At 34.8% G+C, this 19,384-nt stretch overlaps 1 protein-coding gene across 2 annotated transcripts in view; it reads left to right on the top strand.

Annotated features, from left to right (window-relative positions):
• Window positions 1-19,384, top strand: part of MMUT (methylmalonyl-CoA mutase) — a 36,669-nt gene that overhangs the window by 9,085 nt on the left and 8,200 nt on the right. For both annotated transcript variants that reach the window (XM_037142543.2, XM_037142541.2), the window contains exons 4-11: window positions 1,070-1,227; window positions 3,257-3,428; window positions 4,551-4,799; window positions 7,678-7,789; window positions 9,384-9,499; window positions 11,470-11,585; window positions 13,584-13,715; window positions 14,841-14,988. In XM_037142543.2, the coding sequence (XP_036998438.2) occupies window positions 1,070-1,227; window positions 3,257-3,428; window positions 4,551-4,799; window positions 7,678-7,789; window positions 9,384-9,499; window positions 11,470-11,585; window positions 13,584-13,715; window positions 14,841-14,988 (1,203 nt within the window). The remainder of the gene's footprint in view (window positions 1-1,069; window positions 1,228-3,256; window positions 3,429-4,550; window positions 4,800-7,677; window positions 7,790-9,383; window positions 9,500-11,469; window positions 11,586-13,583; window positions 13,716-14,840; window positions 14,989-19,384) is intronic.

Here is a 19,384-nt window from a genome sequence, read left to right as displayed (position 1 = left end):
CATTGGAGTCATCATTGTTCTAACTTGGGCATTCCAGCCCACTCTCCTTGGCTGCCAGGTCATGTCGGTGTTGTGCAGTGTTCTCGTTATATTAACAATGGCTGGGCTTTTTCCAGACAGACCTTGTATAGTACTTAGGATTGAATCATTTTCCTATTTTTTCCTGCACTGTGTACTTATTCATGTTCAATGACTTTATTCTAATAAGATAATAATAAGTAAATAATTAAATTTATACAACTTTGACAGATTAGCCCAAAGTTACGAGGTGTTTGGACCTATTATGAGGTCAAAGTCATTGGTTTTTAATTAAAGATGTCTTTATTCAGTTCTTGGGGTAAAGGTTATATTCCTGACCTCAGCCAGCTAATTTTGAAGTTTAAACTTTTGGTATTAAAGGTTGGTTGGTTTCCTTTTCACGGGAAAAATAGAGCAGGTACAGTCCTTATAATGGTTGGTTGGATTGGTCATTTTAATTGGAAAGTGAATTAAATGTAACAAAGTAAGCATTAAATATTTTCAGTTAATATTTTTTAAAAGATTTTATTTATTTATATTTAGAGTGGAAGGGAAGGAGAGAGGAGAGAAATATCGATGTATGGTTGCCTCTCATGTGTCCCTTGCTGGGAACTGGCCTGCAACCCAGGCATGTGCCCTGACTGGAAATCGAACCTCGATCTTTGGTTCACAGGCCTGTGCTCAATCCACTGAGCTATAGCCAGGGCTTCAGTTAATATTTTAAACTACTTACTATATCTGAGTCAAACATCATCTTATTTTATTTATTTATTTATTTATCTTAGTGAGAGGAGAAGGGAGAGGCAGGAGAGAAAGAGGAACATCTATTAGTTGTCTTTTAGGCACCCTGCCAGAGACCGAACCTGTAACCCAAGCATGTGCCCTGACTAGGAATCGAAGCTGCAACTTTTTGGTTTGTAGGATGACGCCCAGCCAGTTGAGCCAAACTGCCAGGGCTGAACATCATTTTAAAATAATGTTGCTTTTTAGAAAATAGGTCTAATAGAACCTTTTTATATTTTTATTTACTGTTTTTTTTTTTTTTATGTAGCACATGCCAAAATTTAATTCAATTTCAATTAGTGGATACCATATGCAGGAAGCAGGAGCTGATGCCATTCTGGAACTGGCCTATACCATAGCAGATGGATTGGAGTACTGTAGAACGGGACTCCAGGCTGGCCTGACAATTGATGAATTTGCCCCAAGGTGAGGAAATTAAAATAAAATTGGAAATTGCCTCAACATTAAGAAAATGCATAGGACCATATTATGAACATACAGCAAAATATACCGATAAAATGAATTTGTATATGTTAATGTTATACTAGGTTCTATTACTTTATGTGAGAGTTAATGAGGGAATAACCCTATACTTATTTAATTTAATGTTTATAATTAAAAATTAGAATTAATTTTGACTGTACTGCTTGGTGAATAAGAGGAGTCTTGTCTATTGATAGAGAACACAAATAACTGGCACATTTTGACAAATGATATTAAAATGTAAACAATGTTTAAGGCAGATTTGCTTTTGTTTTAAAAAAATTTTTTTTAATATAAAAGTCACCTGTTAAATTTTACTTTTTTTATGTGTTGCACTTATAAATGTTTTGGAATGCACAGTGCTATTAAAAATATTTTTTTCAAACAGCTTGTTATTAAAGTTGGGTGAAAAAACTTGAAATGAGGTTTATGAAGTATTTTTATTTGGAGGTCAAAATCAGTCTGATGAACTGTAATTTGCTAAGCTTTGCTCTGGGCCAACCACTAGGAATAGAGCATGTGAAAACGTGGTTTCCGTCCCTGGAGAGCTTATAGACTAGTGAATGTTCATTGTCCCAGGGATTGTTGTGTACTTATCATGACAGCAGTTCTCAAATGCGTGGGCCAAGGACTCCTGAAGTCACTAAGACTCTTTTCCGGCTCTTAAACGTCAAAGCGGTTTTCATAATTATATTAAGACTTTGCCGTGTTCACTTTCAGTTTCTCACGAGTGTGCAGTGATTTTTTCAGAGACTGCATGATATATGATGTAACATTGAATGCAGAAGCAGGTGTGTGGCTCTCGCTACCTTCCTTAAGCCACGCTTGAAAGAGATTTGCAAGATTGTAAAACATTTACTCTTATTATAATGTTTTTGTTAGAAAAGTATTGTTTTTTATTAAAATGTTACTTATGTTAACATATTGTACATTTATTTCTAAGTGAATTAATATATAAAATAATGAGATAACCAAACAAAAAAGTTTTCTTTAGTAATTTTTAAGAGGGAAAAGGAGTTGCCATCAACTTCAATTGCCATCAACTTTCCCATCGTATTTTCCTGAAGCTCATTGACAGTCTGAAATCTCTTCCTTTGCAAATGAACTTCTAAGTGTGTATCAAGAATTTTTACTAGGTTTTAGTTTCTTTACTTAAGGCTAACCTTGTTTTAGATAGGGATTCACAACCTTTGTGCCTTTAGACTCGGGCAAGTAACCTAAAGTGTATAGGATATAAGGTAAAAGGGAGTAGTGGCTTGGGAACAATTGGAAACATATATGCCTTGGCAAATACACAGCCATTCTTTAAAAAAAAAAAACAACTTAATTTAATTGCTATTTGAAGCAAATTTGTGGTGTTATTTTCTTTGTAGGTGACCCCTGCCTTTGGGTATTCTTTAAAAAAACATAAAAAAAATAAAAAGAAAGAAAATTCTTGTATTCTAAGAATACTACAAGAGGACCTTTTTTCCAAAAAATAGCAATTATAAAGTAAATGAATTCTTTTTTTAAAAAAAGATTTTATTTATTTATTTTTAGAGAGAGTGGAAGGGAGGAAGAAAGAGAGGGGAGAAACATCAACGTTTGAGAGGTACATTGATTGGTTACCTCTTGTGTGCCCCCAACTGGGAATTTGGCCCACAACCCCCGCCGTGTACCCTGACTGGGAAGTGAAACAGCAACCTTTTGGTTTGTAGATTAGAGCTCAATCCACTGAGCCACAGCAGCCAGGGCAGAGTAAATTAATTCTTACCTGAAGCAAATGATCACAGTTATTTCTCCTATTATGCTTAAAACTGCTCTTTTATACATTAGGTTTAAACTTACTGAAGTATATATGCTTGATTTGAATTTAAATTAAGTTGTTTGAAATTAAAATCTGACATATTTAGTGTGTGACACAATCAGTTTTTATTTTTCATTTTACATTGTTAACTATAACCAAATTCTGGATTTAACATCACTATTCTAGGTTATCTTTTTTCTGGGGAATTGGGATGAACTTCTATATGGAAATAGCAAAAATGAGAGCTGGGAGAAGACTCTGGGCTCACTTAATAGAGAAGCTTTTTCAGCCCAAAAACTCTAAATCCCTTCTTCTAAGAGCACATTGTCAGACATCAGGATGGTCTCTTACTGAGCAGGTATGTATATAATTTAAAGTGTACAATTTTAACAAAGCTATATATTTTCTTGTAAGCAACATGACATAGTCAGGAAATACACTAAGAACCTAAATGCTAATATTTGAAAATCATAATTATTCTGAAGGATAATTTATACTTGTTTATTTTTTACACATAGTAAATAAAATTGTCTCCCTCTAGTGGTTAACAATATAAAATCATTTAAATCTTAACTAGTGCTGTTTTTTATTTTTAAAGGGAAAAATGTCAGAAATAAGTAAATTAAATTAAATCATAATTTAATAACTTGTCTTAAGTAATTTTAAGAGTTACAATTCATAACATAAAACTAATTAGATTTGATTATACATATTTTTATTATACTTATATGTTTAAATAAGCATGCATGCAAACAGACCATTTAAAAACTTTCATCATTTGGGCAATTTAACTTAATTTCATTCTGTTAAAACTTCTATGGTGGTCTTTTTTACATGCATTCTCTTTATATGTTAAATTATTTTGACATTTTAAAATAATTTGTAATTTAAAACTTAGATTTCTTTTATGCATATTAAACTGAATATAACTAATATACTCCATATTAAATATAACTTCATGTACTTATAAATGGAGAAATACAGATTTCAGAGTTGAAAGGACTTTAATAATTTTTTTTTTAACCTCCTCATTTTTACAGCTAAGGAAATACAGTTCAGAAAGGTCTGATGACTTGGCCAAATCACATTTAAGAACATAATCAATCATGTATTGAGTGCCTGTTTTGTATATCTTGTGATAGATACTTCAAGTGTACAAAGTAATTAGGAGATAGTGAATTATGAGGTGAAGGATGTTATAATCTAAGTAGACAAAGTATATATTTATGATATAGTTATAGAAGAATAGGAATACAAAAGTAAAAACAATAAACATTTAATATTTCAGGGATTATAAAAGGCAGTATTTAATGCCTAAGCACAGACTAGACACTTTGACTCTAAGTCTGGGTTATTTACTAACTCGTGTAAATTTATTTGATATTCTGAAACCTAATGTAGACAGTGGCGGAAAAGCAGGCAATAGCCACTCTTTTATAGCTCGTATATATATCAACTTTTTTTTAATCAAATGTTTTAGGATCCTTACAATAACATTATTCGTACTACAATAGAAGCAATGGCAGCAGTCTTTGGAGGAACTCAGTCTTTACACACAAATTCTTTTGATGAAGCCTTGGGTTTGCCGACTGTGAAAAGTGCTCGAATTGCTCGAAACACACAAATCATCATTCAGGAAGAATCTGGGATTCCCAAAGTGGCTGATCCTTGGGGAGGTTCATACATGATGGAGTCTCTCACAAATGATGTTTATGATGCTGCTCTGAAGGTCAGTTTCTTCTCTTTGAAACTTTGCTTTCAGGCTTTACAGGTTTGTAAAGATTTATAGATGTTTTGATTTGTAAGTCAAATCAGTTATAGATTTGTATCAAGATTAATACAGTGTTTGATGGGAAAGGGGAATTTTGGATTTGACTTTCTAGTATTTGAACTGAAACTTAATTTGAAAGTACAGGTGTATTTGTATTAAAATATTTTATTTAAAGAATTAAAAAGATGGTTTTGAAAGGCTTATAACAAAAAAAAGCAGTAGTCTTTTGTCTTCTGCTTGCTTTTTTTCTGGTTCCTCGAGTTAGTTACTGTACATCTTTTTGTTTTTATCTCCGTATTTTAGAATTACAGTATTGAACAACATGGGTTTGAATCACACAAGTCCGTTCAAACATGGATTTTTAAAAATAAATATGCAGTTGGCCCTCCATATTTCTGGTTTTGCATTGGTGGTTGGGACTCTGATGCAGAGGGTTGACTGTATGCATTGTTCTATGCCATCTTATATGAGGGACTTGAATGTCTGAGGAGTTTGGTGTCTCTGGGGAGTCCTGGAATGATGCCTGCCCCGTGGATACCAAGGGATGAGTATAATTAAGTTTTGGGGGGAGTCAAAAGTTATACATGAATTTTCAACTGAATGGTGTTGGCGTCCCTAATCCCCACATTATTCATGGGTCAGCTGTACATGTATATAGTGTTTAATTCCATCAGTTTTAGATATTACATATTGTTTTGCTACTCTGGTACTTTAGTACTTCAGGTAACTCATACTGTTTTTCCCCTTGTCTCATACTACCAATGCAATTATGTCTCAATATCAATTTTTCCTGAAGTCCTCTAATGTTCCTATTCGTTTTAGACTGGTTTCTCTCTGGACCATTGCTGTTATTTCACTTTCCTTTGTCATCATCCTGGGCGTTCCTTTCATCCCTGCTGTGTTAAGTCTGTATGCTGAGTCCTGTGTCCATCTATGTTGATCTGTCCCTTGTTATGAAGTCATATCTCATAGTAAACTCTTAAAAAGGGTGCATGGGAGATGAATTATTTGAAAGTTTGATTTGAAAATATATTTATTCTACTCTTGCACTTGATTCATGTTCCAATTATGTTCAAATTATTTTTGTTTGAGAATTGGTAAGAAAATTTATAAATATTGTTGTTTTTTTTTAGTTTTTCACTCTACCTTCCAATATTTCCATTTGGAAATCTAATGCTATTCTCAGTCAGCATCTTTCTTTCTGAAAGTTTGTGTCGTTGTACCTTGGTGTGTGTATAGTTCCTCTATTGTATTAGACCTCTGGTGGCCCTTTTTCATCTTGCCCTCCTTTTCATGTTCTTTTAGCTCTCAGAGATTGCCTTGTATAATTTTTTCGATTATTTTCTCCCTGCCATATTTCTGTAATTTTTCTTTCTAGAACTCCTAATTAGCAGGTAAAGACCCTTTTAGGTGATGATCTGGTGTTCTTATTTGTTCTATAATCCATCTTTGAATTTTTGTTCTGTTTTCTTGGAGAGTTGTCAACTTTACCTTTCTACTTAAGATTTCCAGGAGCTTATTTTTATTTTCTAATTTTCCTTTTTGTCCCTCCTAGTATTTTATTTCATTAATGCAGAATTTCCCTTTTTTTTTGGTTTTCTTTGACGTCCTGTATTGTGTTTCCTCTGTGTGCCTTTTGTCTTTCGTCTTATTATTGAGAATGCAGGTTTTTATTTTAGTCATCTTACCCTAGCCTCTGTGTCTCTGATGTTTGATAGTGCATTGCATCTCTACTTCATTTTCTGCACACAGTAAACTGCTTCTTCTGACAGGGTGGGAGCAGATAGTTGCAAATTCTCCAGTAGTCCCCCATTTCTTAGCTTCCTGTCTTACCTTTGGCTTCTGTTGAATCCAATACAAATGCCTCTTTCTTGACTTCTTCAGAAGGAAGCATGTTTGACCTTGCTCCTTTCCGCTAAGTCTCGTGCTGACTGTTCCACCGCCCATTTTCCACCCTTCCACTTACGTATGAGACTGTGATGGGAGGTAGATGGTTCCTGGTGTCAGTGAGGATGAAGTTATGTCATTACTCTGCTGCTGAAACCAAAAGTAAAATTGCATTTTAAAGAGTCTATATTTAAATAATTATGAAAACTTTATGTAATTTAAAAATGAAGATTAAAGAACTGATGTTGTTTTTAGTTCTTCCAAGACCTGAGTGAGAGCTTTAATTTTTCCAGAATATACTTGTTAGTTTTTCTGTTGATGTCTAAGCAACTTTAAACACAGAATTTCTTTTTTTTAAATTGAGATATATTTGGCATATGACATTCTATAAGCTTTAGGTGTACAGTACAATGATTCGATATATGTATATGTTGTGAAGTGATTGCCAGAGAAGTTTAGTTAATGTACATCATTTACACAGGGCTACATATTTTTTGTGTGTGAGAACTTTTAAGATCTATTCTCTTAGCAATTTTCAAATATAAATACACGGCATTATTAACTGCAGAATTTCTGATTTATTTTTGATGTTACCTTAATTCTTTTCTTATGAATCATAAAATTAATCACTAAAATAATTTTTAAAGATATTTTATTTATTTTTAGAGAGAGGGGAAGAGAGGGAGAAAGAGTTAGAGAACCAGCAATGTGTGGTTGCATCTTGAGCGCCCCCTGTTGGGGACCTGGCCCACAACCCAGGCTTGTGCCCTGACTGGAAATTGAACTGGCAACCTTTTGGTTTGTAAGCTGGCACTCATTCCACTGAGCCACACTAGCCAGAGCTTACTAAAATAGTTTAATATTACTAATTATGTAACATAAATTTGACTAGTTTATAAAAGTATTTTTATATTCTCTTTTCATTTTATTAATCTGTTTTTCCTGTTAGCTCATTAATGAAATTGAAGAAATGGGTGGAATGGCCAAAGCTGTGGCAGAGGGAATACCTAAACTTCGAATTGAAGAATGTGCTGCCCGAAGACAAGCTAGAATAGATTCTGGTAAGATAAGTAGAAAAGTTTATATGTGAAATCCAGTATTTAAAGAGAAATATTAATTTCTCATTGAAAATAACATACATAGTTAATAAAACAAAAGTAATGGAAAAACGAAAACTTGGGTAAAATATTTCTCATCTAAATCCATCTGTTGATCTATTTGTCTGTCTCGGTGTTTGTATTTTTGCATGCATGGATGCATATGGACAAGCACGTGGACAAAGTGTACAGTGTGACCGGAGGTATGCCTGTTGTGTGCATGGACAGGTGTGTGGATGGGTATCTGCAGCATTCTGAAGGTGACATGATTTCTGGTCATCGTGCTGTGCATTGGAGCATTCGTTCACTCAGTCATTCGCTCAGTCATTCACTCAGTCATTCATTCAGTCATTCACTCAGTCATTCATTCAGTCATTCACAATCAATCAACACTTTTTTAGTCTTAAGTATATGTGACACTGTGCTATTTCTGGGCATAAAACTGTAAATAGGACAGACATGGTTTGCACTCATAGAGTTTACATTTTATTGAGAGAGAGAAAATTAACAAGTAAACAAGTAAATTAAAAAATAATTATAGATTGTGATGAGTTCAATGAAGGAAATAAGGGATATAACCTTGGGTAGGGATGGCAGGTTATCTTTTGATAGACTAATAATCTAGTAGTTTGAGGCAAAATATATTCTTCCTTTTTTAAAAGATTTTATATATTTATTTTTAGAGAGGGGGAAGGCTGGGAGAGAGAGAGAGGGAGAGAGACGTCAATGTGTGAGAAATATCTCAGTTGGTTGCTCCTTGCAAGCCCCCAATGGGAGACCTGGCCTGCAGCCCAGGCATGTGCCCTGCCTGAGAATTGAACTGGGGACCTTTGGGTTTGCAGGCTGGCATTCAGTCCACTGAGCCACACCACCAGGGTGAATATATATTTTTTATCATGTTAAAGAAATGTCTTAATTCTAGGTTATCATTTATTGATTTAAAAATATATTTTGTTTTAATACGATGAGCCATAAGAGAATTCAAGAAAATACTAGAAAACCTATTGTGTGTTAATTCTCTACCCTATAAATCTTTGATGGTAGCTGCTATCACTGCTTTGATTTTGTAAAAGTGTTAGAAGAGGGTTTATCAGAAACTCAGGAAAGCAGTCATTTGGGAGAATAATAAAAATTGTCCTTTACAGGGTTTCTGACATATACCTGTTCTTTCTCCTCCCACTCGCATACCATATTGGGATTTTGCTGATCTGTATTTAAGTTTATTATGAGTTACAAAGACCTCTTAAAAATATTAAATTTATAAGGGGCCCTGGCTGGGTAGCTCAGTTGGTTAGAGCATTATTCCCATACACCAAGGTTGTGGGTTTGATCCCTGTTCAGGGTACATGAAAGAATCAACCAGTGAATGAATAAATAAGTGAAACAACAAATCACTATCTCTCTCTCCCCTGCTCCCTCCCTTCCTTTCTTTCTAAAAATCAATTAAAATTAAAAAATATTAAACTTATACAGGAAATACATGATGATCAGGTTATTACTATTAGGTATATATCTGTGAATAGAATCTACAAATTATTTTCCTCTGGGAAATTAACAGGTTCTGAAGTAATTGTTGGAGTAAATAAGTACCAGCTGGAAAAAGAAGAACCTGTGGATGTTTTGTCAATTGATAATACTTCAGTGCGTAACAAGCAGATTGAAAAACTTAAGAAGGTAATAATAGCTATCATGTTTTGAGTGCTTTCAGTGTTCTGGACACTGGCTAAGTCCTTACATTGTCATGCTTAAGCCTTGCAGCAGCCTCATGAGGTGGGTATTATTTCCCAACAGTTTAAAGATAAGGAAAACTGAAGATAAGGGAGGTTGAGAAACTTGGGTAAGTTACTGAACAGCCAGGATTCAAATCTAAGTCTGTTGACACCAAAAATTCATGTTTTAAATCATGATATCTGCCTCTGAGAAACTTATATGTTAGTATTAAAATCACACCATAATAATACCTCTTATCATTTACAGATTGGAACTAGGGCACAGAGGTTTATGTAACTCACTCTAAGTTAAAAAACAAAATAAAGTTCACAGCCAGTGTTTGCACCCAGGGCTTCTCACTGTAATTTATTTCCACTAGACCATGGTTCCTGATACTATTCTGAATCATTTACTCTGTCTTTTTTTAAAAATGAAAATGTATTTAGTAGTGCTTTTTAGTAAGCTGCAGTTTATAAGGAACTATACTTATTTTAATTGAAACTAAAGCATTTTCTATCCTTTTATTCCTACTTTCTCACTGAGATGATCCAAAGTATATGAAATACTAAACTAGAGAAAACATATTAATTTTTATTGTTGTAACCTATATATTTCTATTGTATAGAAATATACACCTTGGTCTCTTAATCTCTGGCTTTTGTAATTACTGCTGTTTCTAAGGCAGGTGCTTGAAATTCTTTAATGACTTTTCTCTGTTCACTTAGCCTTTGATTGTTTAGTATGAAACTTTTTCTACCTCTCAGTTTAAGTGTTCTTTAAGAATCTACCAGATTTTGTCCAGTTAGATTGAATGCATAACTACCAGCTTTTTTTTCTCTTTCTGTTAAGAGGGAATGGTAGATGTTTAATGATATTTCCTTTTTTACCTTTCATCAGAAGGTAGTGACTCCTCTCTTACATTGTCATTTTTAAAAGACCCTTTTAGGAAGTAGCATTTTAATTCCCCTGATTACAAAAGTCCCAATATTTATTATACTTGGGAAACCTTTTTCTCTTCTGTTCTACCTCAGGCTCTTACTGACTGTATACCCTCAAGCTTGAGGGGTTCCATTTACAATATAAACGATAGACCTTATTTTGGGCAAGAGAGAAATTTAATAATGGAAGGTATTAACTTACCTTTAATAAGGTAAGTTAATAATAACTTACCTTTAATATAAATTTTCTGGTACCTCTACTTATAGAGACTAAATAATTTTAGCAACATATTGAGTAGTATAATGTTTTAGACTCTTACAGGTGATGAAAACTTGCAAAAAATTGGATTTTAGGTAACTTTGATTAGACAGGTGTTGGCAGAGCATGGTATATGTAGAACTTAAAGAAAAAAGTTTTTGACCATGCTTTTTATTGTCCTTTATCACAATATTTCTCATCATCTCTGTCTCTCTTTGTCTGCCTGGGATTATTTTTAAATACAAAAAAAGAAAAAACCGAATGTATATACATATTATTACTGATACATTGTCAATTAGCTCAGGGAAACAAAATATACTGAACTATTCTTTAAGTTGTAACCTGTTCTTTTTTTCTTCCTTGTCACTGTTAACCTTTAGTGCCTTTGAAATTCCTTATATAAAAGAGTCACTTGTTTTTATTATCTTGATAAATTAGAAAAGCCTTAAGCAGCTTGTATTACTTGGAAGGGTCAGCACTGTTACTTATTATTTCTCTGCTTATTTATGATTTGTCAGGGTTATACAGAATTTGGTATTTGTGGAAGTCCTTAGATGTTTGTTGAATGAGTAGATGAATAAAAGGAATATCAGTCCTAGGATACATACTATTCTCTTTATATTTTTCTTTAGTTTCTGAGGTCAGGATTATGAAACAATTTCTGTATGATGTATATCAGGGTCTGATTTTCTGATCTGTTCACTTAAATCCTCCCTTTCCTTGACCTTTTTGATAAGGTCAAACGTAGCAGGGATCCTGCTTTGGCTGAACGGTGTCTTGCTGCACTGACTGAATGTGCTGCCAGTGGAGATGGGAATATCCTGGCTCTTGCAGTGGATGCAGCTCGTGCAAGGTGATAATAACTTTGGAGAGTTATAAACAGTAAAAGTTGACTAGTTAGCTTTTCAGAGTACACTAAAACAAAACATTGAACCTGTAAACCATGTGAGCCTAAAAGAAGATAGTGGAGACCAGAGTAAAGTTAATTGTTATTTTTCTTAAACATTTATGCATTTAAAACATTCACGAATTTTGAATGGAGAGTATTAATACTTGTGTATTTTCCTATGACTCAGGACATTTGACACTGTTGTAATGAATCCATATCACCGATTTGCAAGTTGAAGTTTGATGTACTTTCATGTATATAGAGACATTAATATGTTGGATAATAAGCACTTGCTCTGGGTCCAGAGGTAGACAGTATGTTTGTCTTCCAAGGCTATTCACTACAGAGACACGTTTGAAAAGGTGGTCCAGAGTGAAGGGCAGTCAGTGCTTGCCTCACAGGACGTGGAGAAAAGTGAGCGACTCACAGAAGCTCTTCTTCCAATATGTGATAATGTCACTAAGTAAATTATTCTTGCTTTTATTATTTATTGCATAAGATAATGAACTTTTAAAAAACATGTTTTAAGCACTTAAGGGATAGAGTAAATAGTATGTGGGTTGGGTTTTTGTTTTTTTCAGTTTTAATTTCTTAAGAGAAGATGAGTTCTCTGCTTAAAATCCCTCCAGTGGACTAACATTACTTTTTAAAAATTCTTTAAAAAAATTTTTTGTTTATTTATCTTTAGAGAGGAAGGGAAGGAGAGAAGGAGAGAAACATCAGTGTATGGTTGCCTCTCATGTGTCCCCTGCTGGGAACTGGCCTGCAAGCCAGGCATGTGCCCTGACTGGGAATCGAACCACGATCATAGGGGTCGCAGGCCTGCGCTCAATCCACTGAGCTACACCAGCCGGCACTAAATTCTAAAATCTTTTTTAAAAAAAAAAGTATTTAATTGTTGTTCAAGTACAGTTTTCTGTCTTTTACTTCCATCCCAGCCCACACCCCCAGTGCTCCCCACCTCCCTCCCATGTCCACCCCCTGTAGTTTTTGTCCATTTGTTCTTTATACTTGTTTCTGTAAACCCTTCCCCTTTTTCCCTGCAATTCACTCCCTTCTCCCCTCTGGTCACTGTCAGCCTTTTCTCGATTTCAGTTAAGTTAAAACCTAATCTTCCCAAGGCCTGCAAGGTCGTGCTGGTTGTGACTCTTGCCTGCCTCTATGACCTTGTCTTATCCTATTTCCTTTGCTGTGCTGTGCCTGCAATATCTTTCTTTCTATATTTAGAATACCAAACATGTTTTTCTGCTTCTCAGAACCTATGCATGTAGTGTTTCCTTTTTTAAATACTCTTCCCCTATATTCTCTTTCTCATCATTTAGGACCTAGTTCAAAAATCATATCTTCATGTTTTAAATACCCTTAAAATTCCTTTCCCAGCCAACCCATTCCATTTTGCCTATTTTAGTGTCTTTGTAGTACTTGTTACCACATGAAATTATTGTATTATTCATTTGCCTAGTGTATTGTCTATATCCTCTGACTAGACGTTAAGCTCTGTAAGAATAGAAGAGGTACTTTCATTTATTTTTTTCAGTCTTATGTATGAGTCTATTTCTAGCACTTAGCAGTGGTTGGCCCGTATTAGGTACTCAGTACATGTAGAATGTATTCGTAAACAAATGGATGGTATATGCTAAAACATTGGCTTTTTATTAAGAAAACATCAGGGGGAATCTTAGTCTTTGCACATTTATATTGCCATGGTGAATTACTCAGTAACCTTTAGATGCCTATCTATTTATAGTTTTTAGGCCAGTCATTTTTTTGTTGTTGTTGACAAATGTTGAAAAGGCATCCAAAATCCTTTTTTATGAGTATTCTGAAGAAAGATACTTTCATGATGCAGGAAAAAATTTTTCAGATTTTTGACACCCTGTTTTTTACTTAGGTAATAAAACATGTCTCATTATGTTGAATATTGAGGTAACGAAATATTTCTACTTCCCTATGACATTTTAGATGTACAGTTGGAGAAATCACAGATGCCCTGAAGAAAGTATTTGGTGAACATAAAGCTAATGATCGTATGGTGAGCGGAGCCTATCGCCAGGAATTTGGGGAAAGTAAAGAGATATCATTTGCTATCAAGAGGTAATATGTGAGATTTCTTAAAGCAGCATATCACCTTTTCAGTTAACACAATCCCCATTAATCTACTGTGGGTTTAATTTTTTCACATACCCCTTGGAAAATATTTAATTTGGCTTTCCTGTTAGTCTGTAGTTTTACTAAAATAATATTTTTAACTTTCACTATAGTCTCCTTTAGTAGTTTCTCATTTCAAACAGATGTTCGTTAGCTGACATTGATATTGCTTTATATCCTCCAGGTACTTAAATTTCATTCTTCTTATTTTCATATTTTCTTAAGTTTATTTCCATTGTTTAGTTGCTCAAATGATTATAAGATACTGATTTTCCTATTTGAAAGTTAGTATTTGGTTGCCATCTATATGCATTAATTAAAACCAGCCTTCATGGAACTGGCAGTAATGACACAAACATGATTTGGAAAAATACATTACTGTGAATTGATCATGTGTCACAAGTATAAGAAGTAGCTTCCTGATGCTTCGTTTTCTCAAACTTTGTAATAAACTTCCCAGTAAAATTTTATGTGACCACTTACACATGAGATAAATACCAAAACAGCCAAGGTGAAAGTCATCAAAATGGAGTACTTTTTCTTTTGTCAGAAATAAATATAGTGCTTTTTCATGTGGAGTGTCAGTTTGCTGATTGAAGTAAGCAGGTATTTTGATTACATGTCATTATTAGGTACCACATTGCAGTCTGCTTGAAGGAGTTCATACTTGTGGAGGGAGGTATATGGACAGGTCAGAACAGCTAGTGAGTCACATCTAGGTATAAATAACTGTGGAAGTCATTTTTAGTTTATATGTGAGTATCTCCATGTGCTTTGGAGACTGGCTTAAAACTGAAAAGTGGTCATTTTCTCATCTCACTGCACTGTGATGCTCTCAGTGTTATGGTCACACAGGCTGTGCCATCTTTCTAACTTTCTTCTAAGGGGGAGATGGTAAACATTCAGGGTTTAATGGAGTTTTCAATGTAAAATGGAGATGTTAACAAAATTTAAGTGAGGAAATTAGGTGTTTTTAAATAAGTTTGAAAGATTAGCGTGAATAAATTATAGTTTTTATATCCTATCCTTTGGACAATTAATATATAACTTGTTTTTTTAAATGTTGCTTAGGGTTCATAAATTCATGGAACGTGAAGGTCGCAGACCCCGTCTTCTTGTGGCAAAAATGGGGCAGGATGGACATGACAGAGGAGCAAAAGTTATAGCGACAGGATTTGCTGATCTTGGTTTTGATGTGGACATTGGTCCTCTTTTTCAGGTACTTAAAATTGTTGGGGGGAATTTCAAAAAGTGTGTCATAAATCACATTTAGAAAATAATAAAAAACGTAATAGAGCATGGTGATGTTTTAAAGTGGTAAAAGAAGAATTTGAATTCAGAAAATTTTCTATTTGAATGCATATAATCTAATAATTAGGACAGAAGTAAGAATAAATTATAACTCATGCTAATGTACTGGTTAATCATACTTTGTAAAAATGATTGTTATTCCAAACGATAACTTTTATTAAGCTTCTGAAACTGTGAAGTTTACTTTCAAGTATCTCATTGCACTGCTTATTAAGGTGTGACTAATATTTTGTGGGAAAGATAGCCCACATTGGATTGGTAGAAAGTGTTTTGAAAGGGAAATCAAGGATAAGCGTGAGATTGATTCATAATTAGATTTTCTCTTTGTTTACTCTCCACAGTATTTTATTTGATCACAGAATATTAGACCTAGCAGGAAAATAATTTGTTGGAAGTAAATGAAGCTGAAATTCTTTGTAGGGTGATGAGACATTAATTGTTTACTCCAAAAAAAATCTTTGGTTGAAGGATAAATTGTAATAACTTATATTAAAAGCTTTATCTACCACATATTTATCGATCATGTCAGGTGCTAGGTTCTGAGTTCTATAAGCTACATTTTTTTTTTTGTCTTCAGGGAGGTTACAGGCTTGTAACAGAGACTCACTTACCAACAATCACAGCATAGTAATAATTGCTGTAATAAAGTTGGGGCAAGGAACTTGTCCAAGAATCTCAGGACCTTATGTTTGAACTGTGCCTGTCAGAAGCCTGGAGAACAAATCAGGGAAGGACATGCTAAGAAGGGTTGGCTTGAGCAGAGGTGCAGAGTATGATGCCTTCAGGTAACTGTAAGAGGTTCAGTCAAAGTAGAATACAGTGCTTGGGATGGTGTGTAGATGATGATGAATGCCCTTGTATGCCATTCTCAGTAGTTTGAACTTTATCCCAAATGCGTTTGGGTAGAGTGTCACAATCAGCTGTATACTTGAGAAAGCTGACTTGTAGTAAAATCAGTTCCTGAAATGGATTGAGAGGAGCTGTGACTAGATGCAGGAAATCCAGTGAGATGTTCAGTAATCTGAGTGAGGAACAGTACAGGTCTTAACCAAGGAAGTATCAGTGTCTTTGCACAAACCAAAAGTCAGCTGCGATTTTGAAGAAAATTTAATGAAGGGTCTATTTACAGACAGCCAGGCAGGCAGCCTGGCTTAAGAGAACCAGCTGAAGACCATTCACATGAAGATGACTGGTAAGTTGGATATACGTGTCTGGAGCATAGCAGAGAGGCCTCAATTATAGACAAGATTTTGAGATTTATCACTATATGAATGTCCTTTAAAATCATGAACATGGATGTAATTTTCCATGCAGATTATATGTAGCAATATGAGAAAACTTGAACATTAAAGGGACACAGAAGATAAGGGAGCAGCAAAGGAGTGAAAGGAAATGGGACGAGTAGTAGGATAAAAACTGAAAAAGCAGCTTTTCAAGGAGAGGGAAGTACTACTGTTACATAATGTAGCTACGACACCTTAGATGAGACTAAGAGTACTCACTGAATTTTTACCAATAATGAAGTAAACCTTTGAAGAGGTCCACTCTTTGTAGAATCTCCCATATGAGTTTTCCCTTTTTGAATTTCTAAATATTAATTTAGAGAGTTACTATAAAGAGCCCAAATTTCTGGAGATAATGTCCTTCTACTGTGATGGTAAATCTATAAATGTGTTTAGAGTCTTAAACCTTTAAGGTTGGTTTTATTAAGAATCTCAAATATATTTTAGATTTTATATATTTTTATATATATTTAGCCTTGCTTTCTTTAAGGTGAATACTTTTGTATTTTTAAAATTATGTTCCACTACCATTTTACTTTAGTTTTTTGTTTTTTTTTTAATAGGGAACAAATATAGAACATTTCCAATATCTAGTAGTTAGCTTTTAGGAAATATTGCTTTAAATAAAAGTAATTTTATTTTATTTATTTTTTTATGTTAAAAAGTGTCATTTATTTTTATTTTTTTATTAAAACATTTATTGTTGTTCAATTACAGTTGTCCCCATTTTTCCCCCATAGCTTTCCCCTGCCTGCCCTGTCCCCCTCCTTCAATCCTCCCCCCAATTTGTCCCTGTCTATGGGTCCTTCATACATGGCCCTTGGCTTGACCTTTCCCCTTCTTTCCTTGTTATCTCTCTCCCACCTCCCCTCTTGTCACTGTTAGTTTGTTCATATCCATGTCTGTGATTCTGTTTTTGCCTGCTTCTTTGTTTTGTTGATTAGGTTCCACTTATAGGGGATATCATATGGTATTTGTGTTTCACCATCTGGCTTATTTCATGTAGCATAATGCTTTCCAGTTCCATCCATGCTGTCTCGAAGGGTAGGAGTTCCTTTTTTCTGCTGCATAGTATCCCATTGTATAAATGTGCCACAAGTTTTTGATCCACTCTTTTACTGATGGGCACTTAAGCTGTTTCCAGAACTTGGCTATTATAAATAATGCTGCTATGAACATTGGGGTACATAGGTTCTTTTGAATTGGTGTTTCAGGATTCATAGGCTACAATCCCAGCAGTAGAATTGCTGGGTCAAATGGCAGTTCCATTTTTAGTTTTCTGAGGAAATTTGATACTGTTTTCCATAGATGCTGCATCTGTCTGCATTCCCAACAACAATGAACTAGGGTTCCCTTTTCTCCACATCCTCTCCAACACTTCTTGTTCGTTGATTTGTTAATGATGGCCATTCTGACTGGTGTGAAGTGGTATCTCATTGTGGTTTTAATTTGCATCTCTTTGATGGCTAGTGATGCTGAGCATCCTTTCATGTGTCTCTGGGCCCTCTGTGTGTCCTCCTTGGAGAAGTGTCTGTTCAGGTCCTTTGCCCACTTTTTAAATTGGATTGTTTGTCTTCCTGGAGTGGAAGGAGTCTTGTGAGTTCTTTGTATCTTTTGGAGATCAAACCCTTGTCTGGGGTATCATTGGCAAATATATTTTCCCATTTGGTTGGTTCCCGTTTCATTTTGCTAATGTTTTATTTAGCCATGAAGAAGCTTTTTAATTTGATGTAGTGCCATTTGTTTATTCTTTCCTTTATGTCCCTTACTCCAGGGGACGTAACAGTGAAAATATTGCTGCATGACATACCTGAAATTTTCCTGCCTACATTATCCTCTAGGACTTTTATGGTGTTATAACTTATATTTATATCTTTTATACATCTTGAGTTAATTTTTGTATATGGTGTAAGTTGGTGTCTATTTTCATTAAATAAAAGTAATTTTTAAAAATTTTCTTCAGCCTTTGGCACCTAGAAGAATTTTTCAAAGAACTGTATGTTTATTTCCAATTATAATCCCTTCTATAAAAATATAATTGGCCTTTGTACCACCTATTTTTTGGGGGGGTTCTTTTCTTTTTAATATGTTTTATCGATTATGCCATTACAGTTGTTCCATTTCCCCCCTTCATTCCCCTCCACCCTGTACACCCCCTCTCCCACCATTTCCCCCCTTTAGTTTATGTCCATGTGTCACAAGTTCTTTGGATTCTATATTTTCCTACTATTCTTGCCCTTCCCCCTGTCTATTTTCTCCCTACCGTCTATGCTACTTAGTCTCTGTACCTTCTCCCCCTTCTCCTCCTCCCACTCCCCTGTTGCTAACCCTCCATGTGATCTCCGTTTCTATGGTTCTGCTCCTGAACTAGCTGTCCACTTAGTTTGCTTTTGTTTTAGGTGTGGCTGTTAATAACTGAGTTTGCTGTCCTTTCACTATTCATCTTTTTTATCTTCTTTTTCTTAGGTAAGTCCCTTTAACATTTCATATAATAAGGGCTTGGTGATGATAAACTCCTTGAACTTGATCTTATCTGAGAAGCACTTTCTCTGCCCTTCCATTCTAAATGAAAGTTTTGCTGGATAGAGCAATGTAAGGTGTAGGTCTTTGGATTTCATGACTTGGAATCCTTCTTTTCAGCCCCTTCTTGACTGTAGGGTCTCTTTTGAGAAATCCGCTGACAGTGATGGGAACTCCTTTGTAGGTGACTGTCCCCTTATCTCCTGCTGCTTCTAGGATTCTCTCCTTCATTTTAATCTTGGCTAATGTAATTATGATGTGCCTTGGTGTGTTCCTTCTTGGGTCCAACTTACTTCTTTGGGACTCTCTGAGCTTCCTGGATTTCCTGGAAGTCTATTTCCTCTGCCAGAATGGGGCAGCTCTCTTTTATTATTTGTTCAGATAAGGCTTCCACTCGTGACTCTTCCCCTTCTGGTACCCCTATAATTCGAATGTTGGAACGTTTAAAGATGTCCTGGAGGTTCCTAAGCCTCTCCTCATTTTTTTGAATTCTTGTTTCTT

Source organism: Artibeus jamaicensis, unplaced genomic scaffold, assembly GCF_021234435.1.
Source record: "Artibeus jamaicensis isolate MK-2021 breed Jamaican fruit bat unplaced genomic scaffold, CSHL_Jam_final contig_484, whole genome shotgun sequence".
Taxonomy (NCBI): Eukaryota; Metazoa; Chordata; class Mammalia; order Chiroptera; family Phyllostomidae; genus Artibeus; species Artibeus jamaicensis.
Note: the sequence above shows the minus strand (reverse complement) of the source record. Positions and strands in the feature narration are given on the sequence as shown.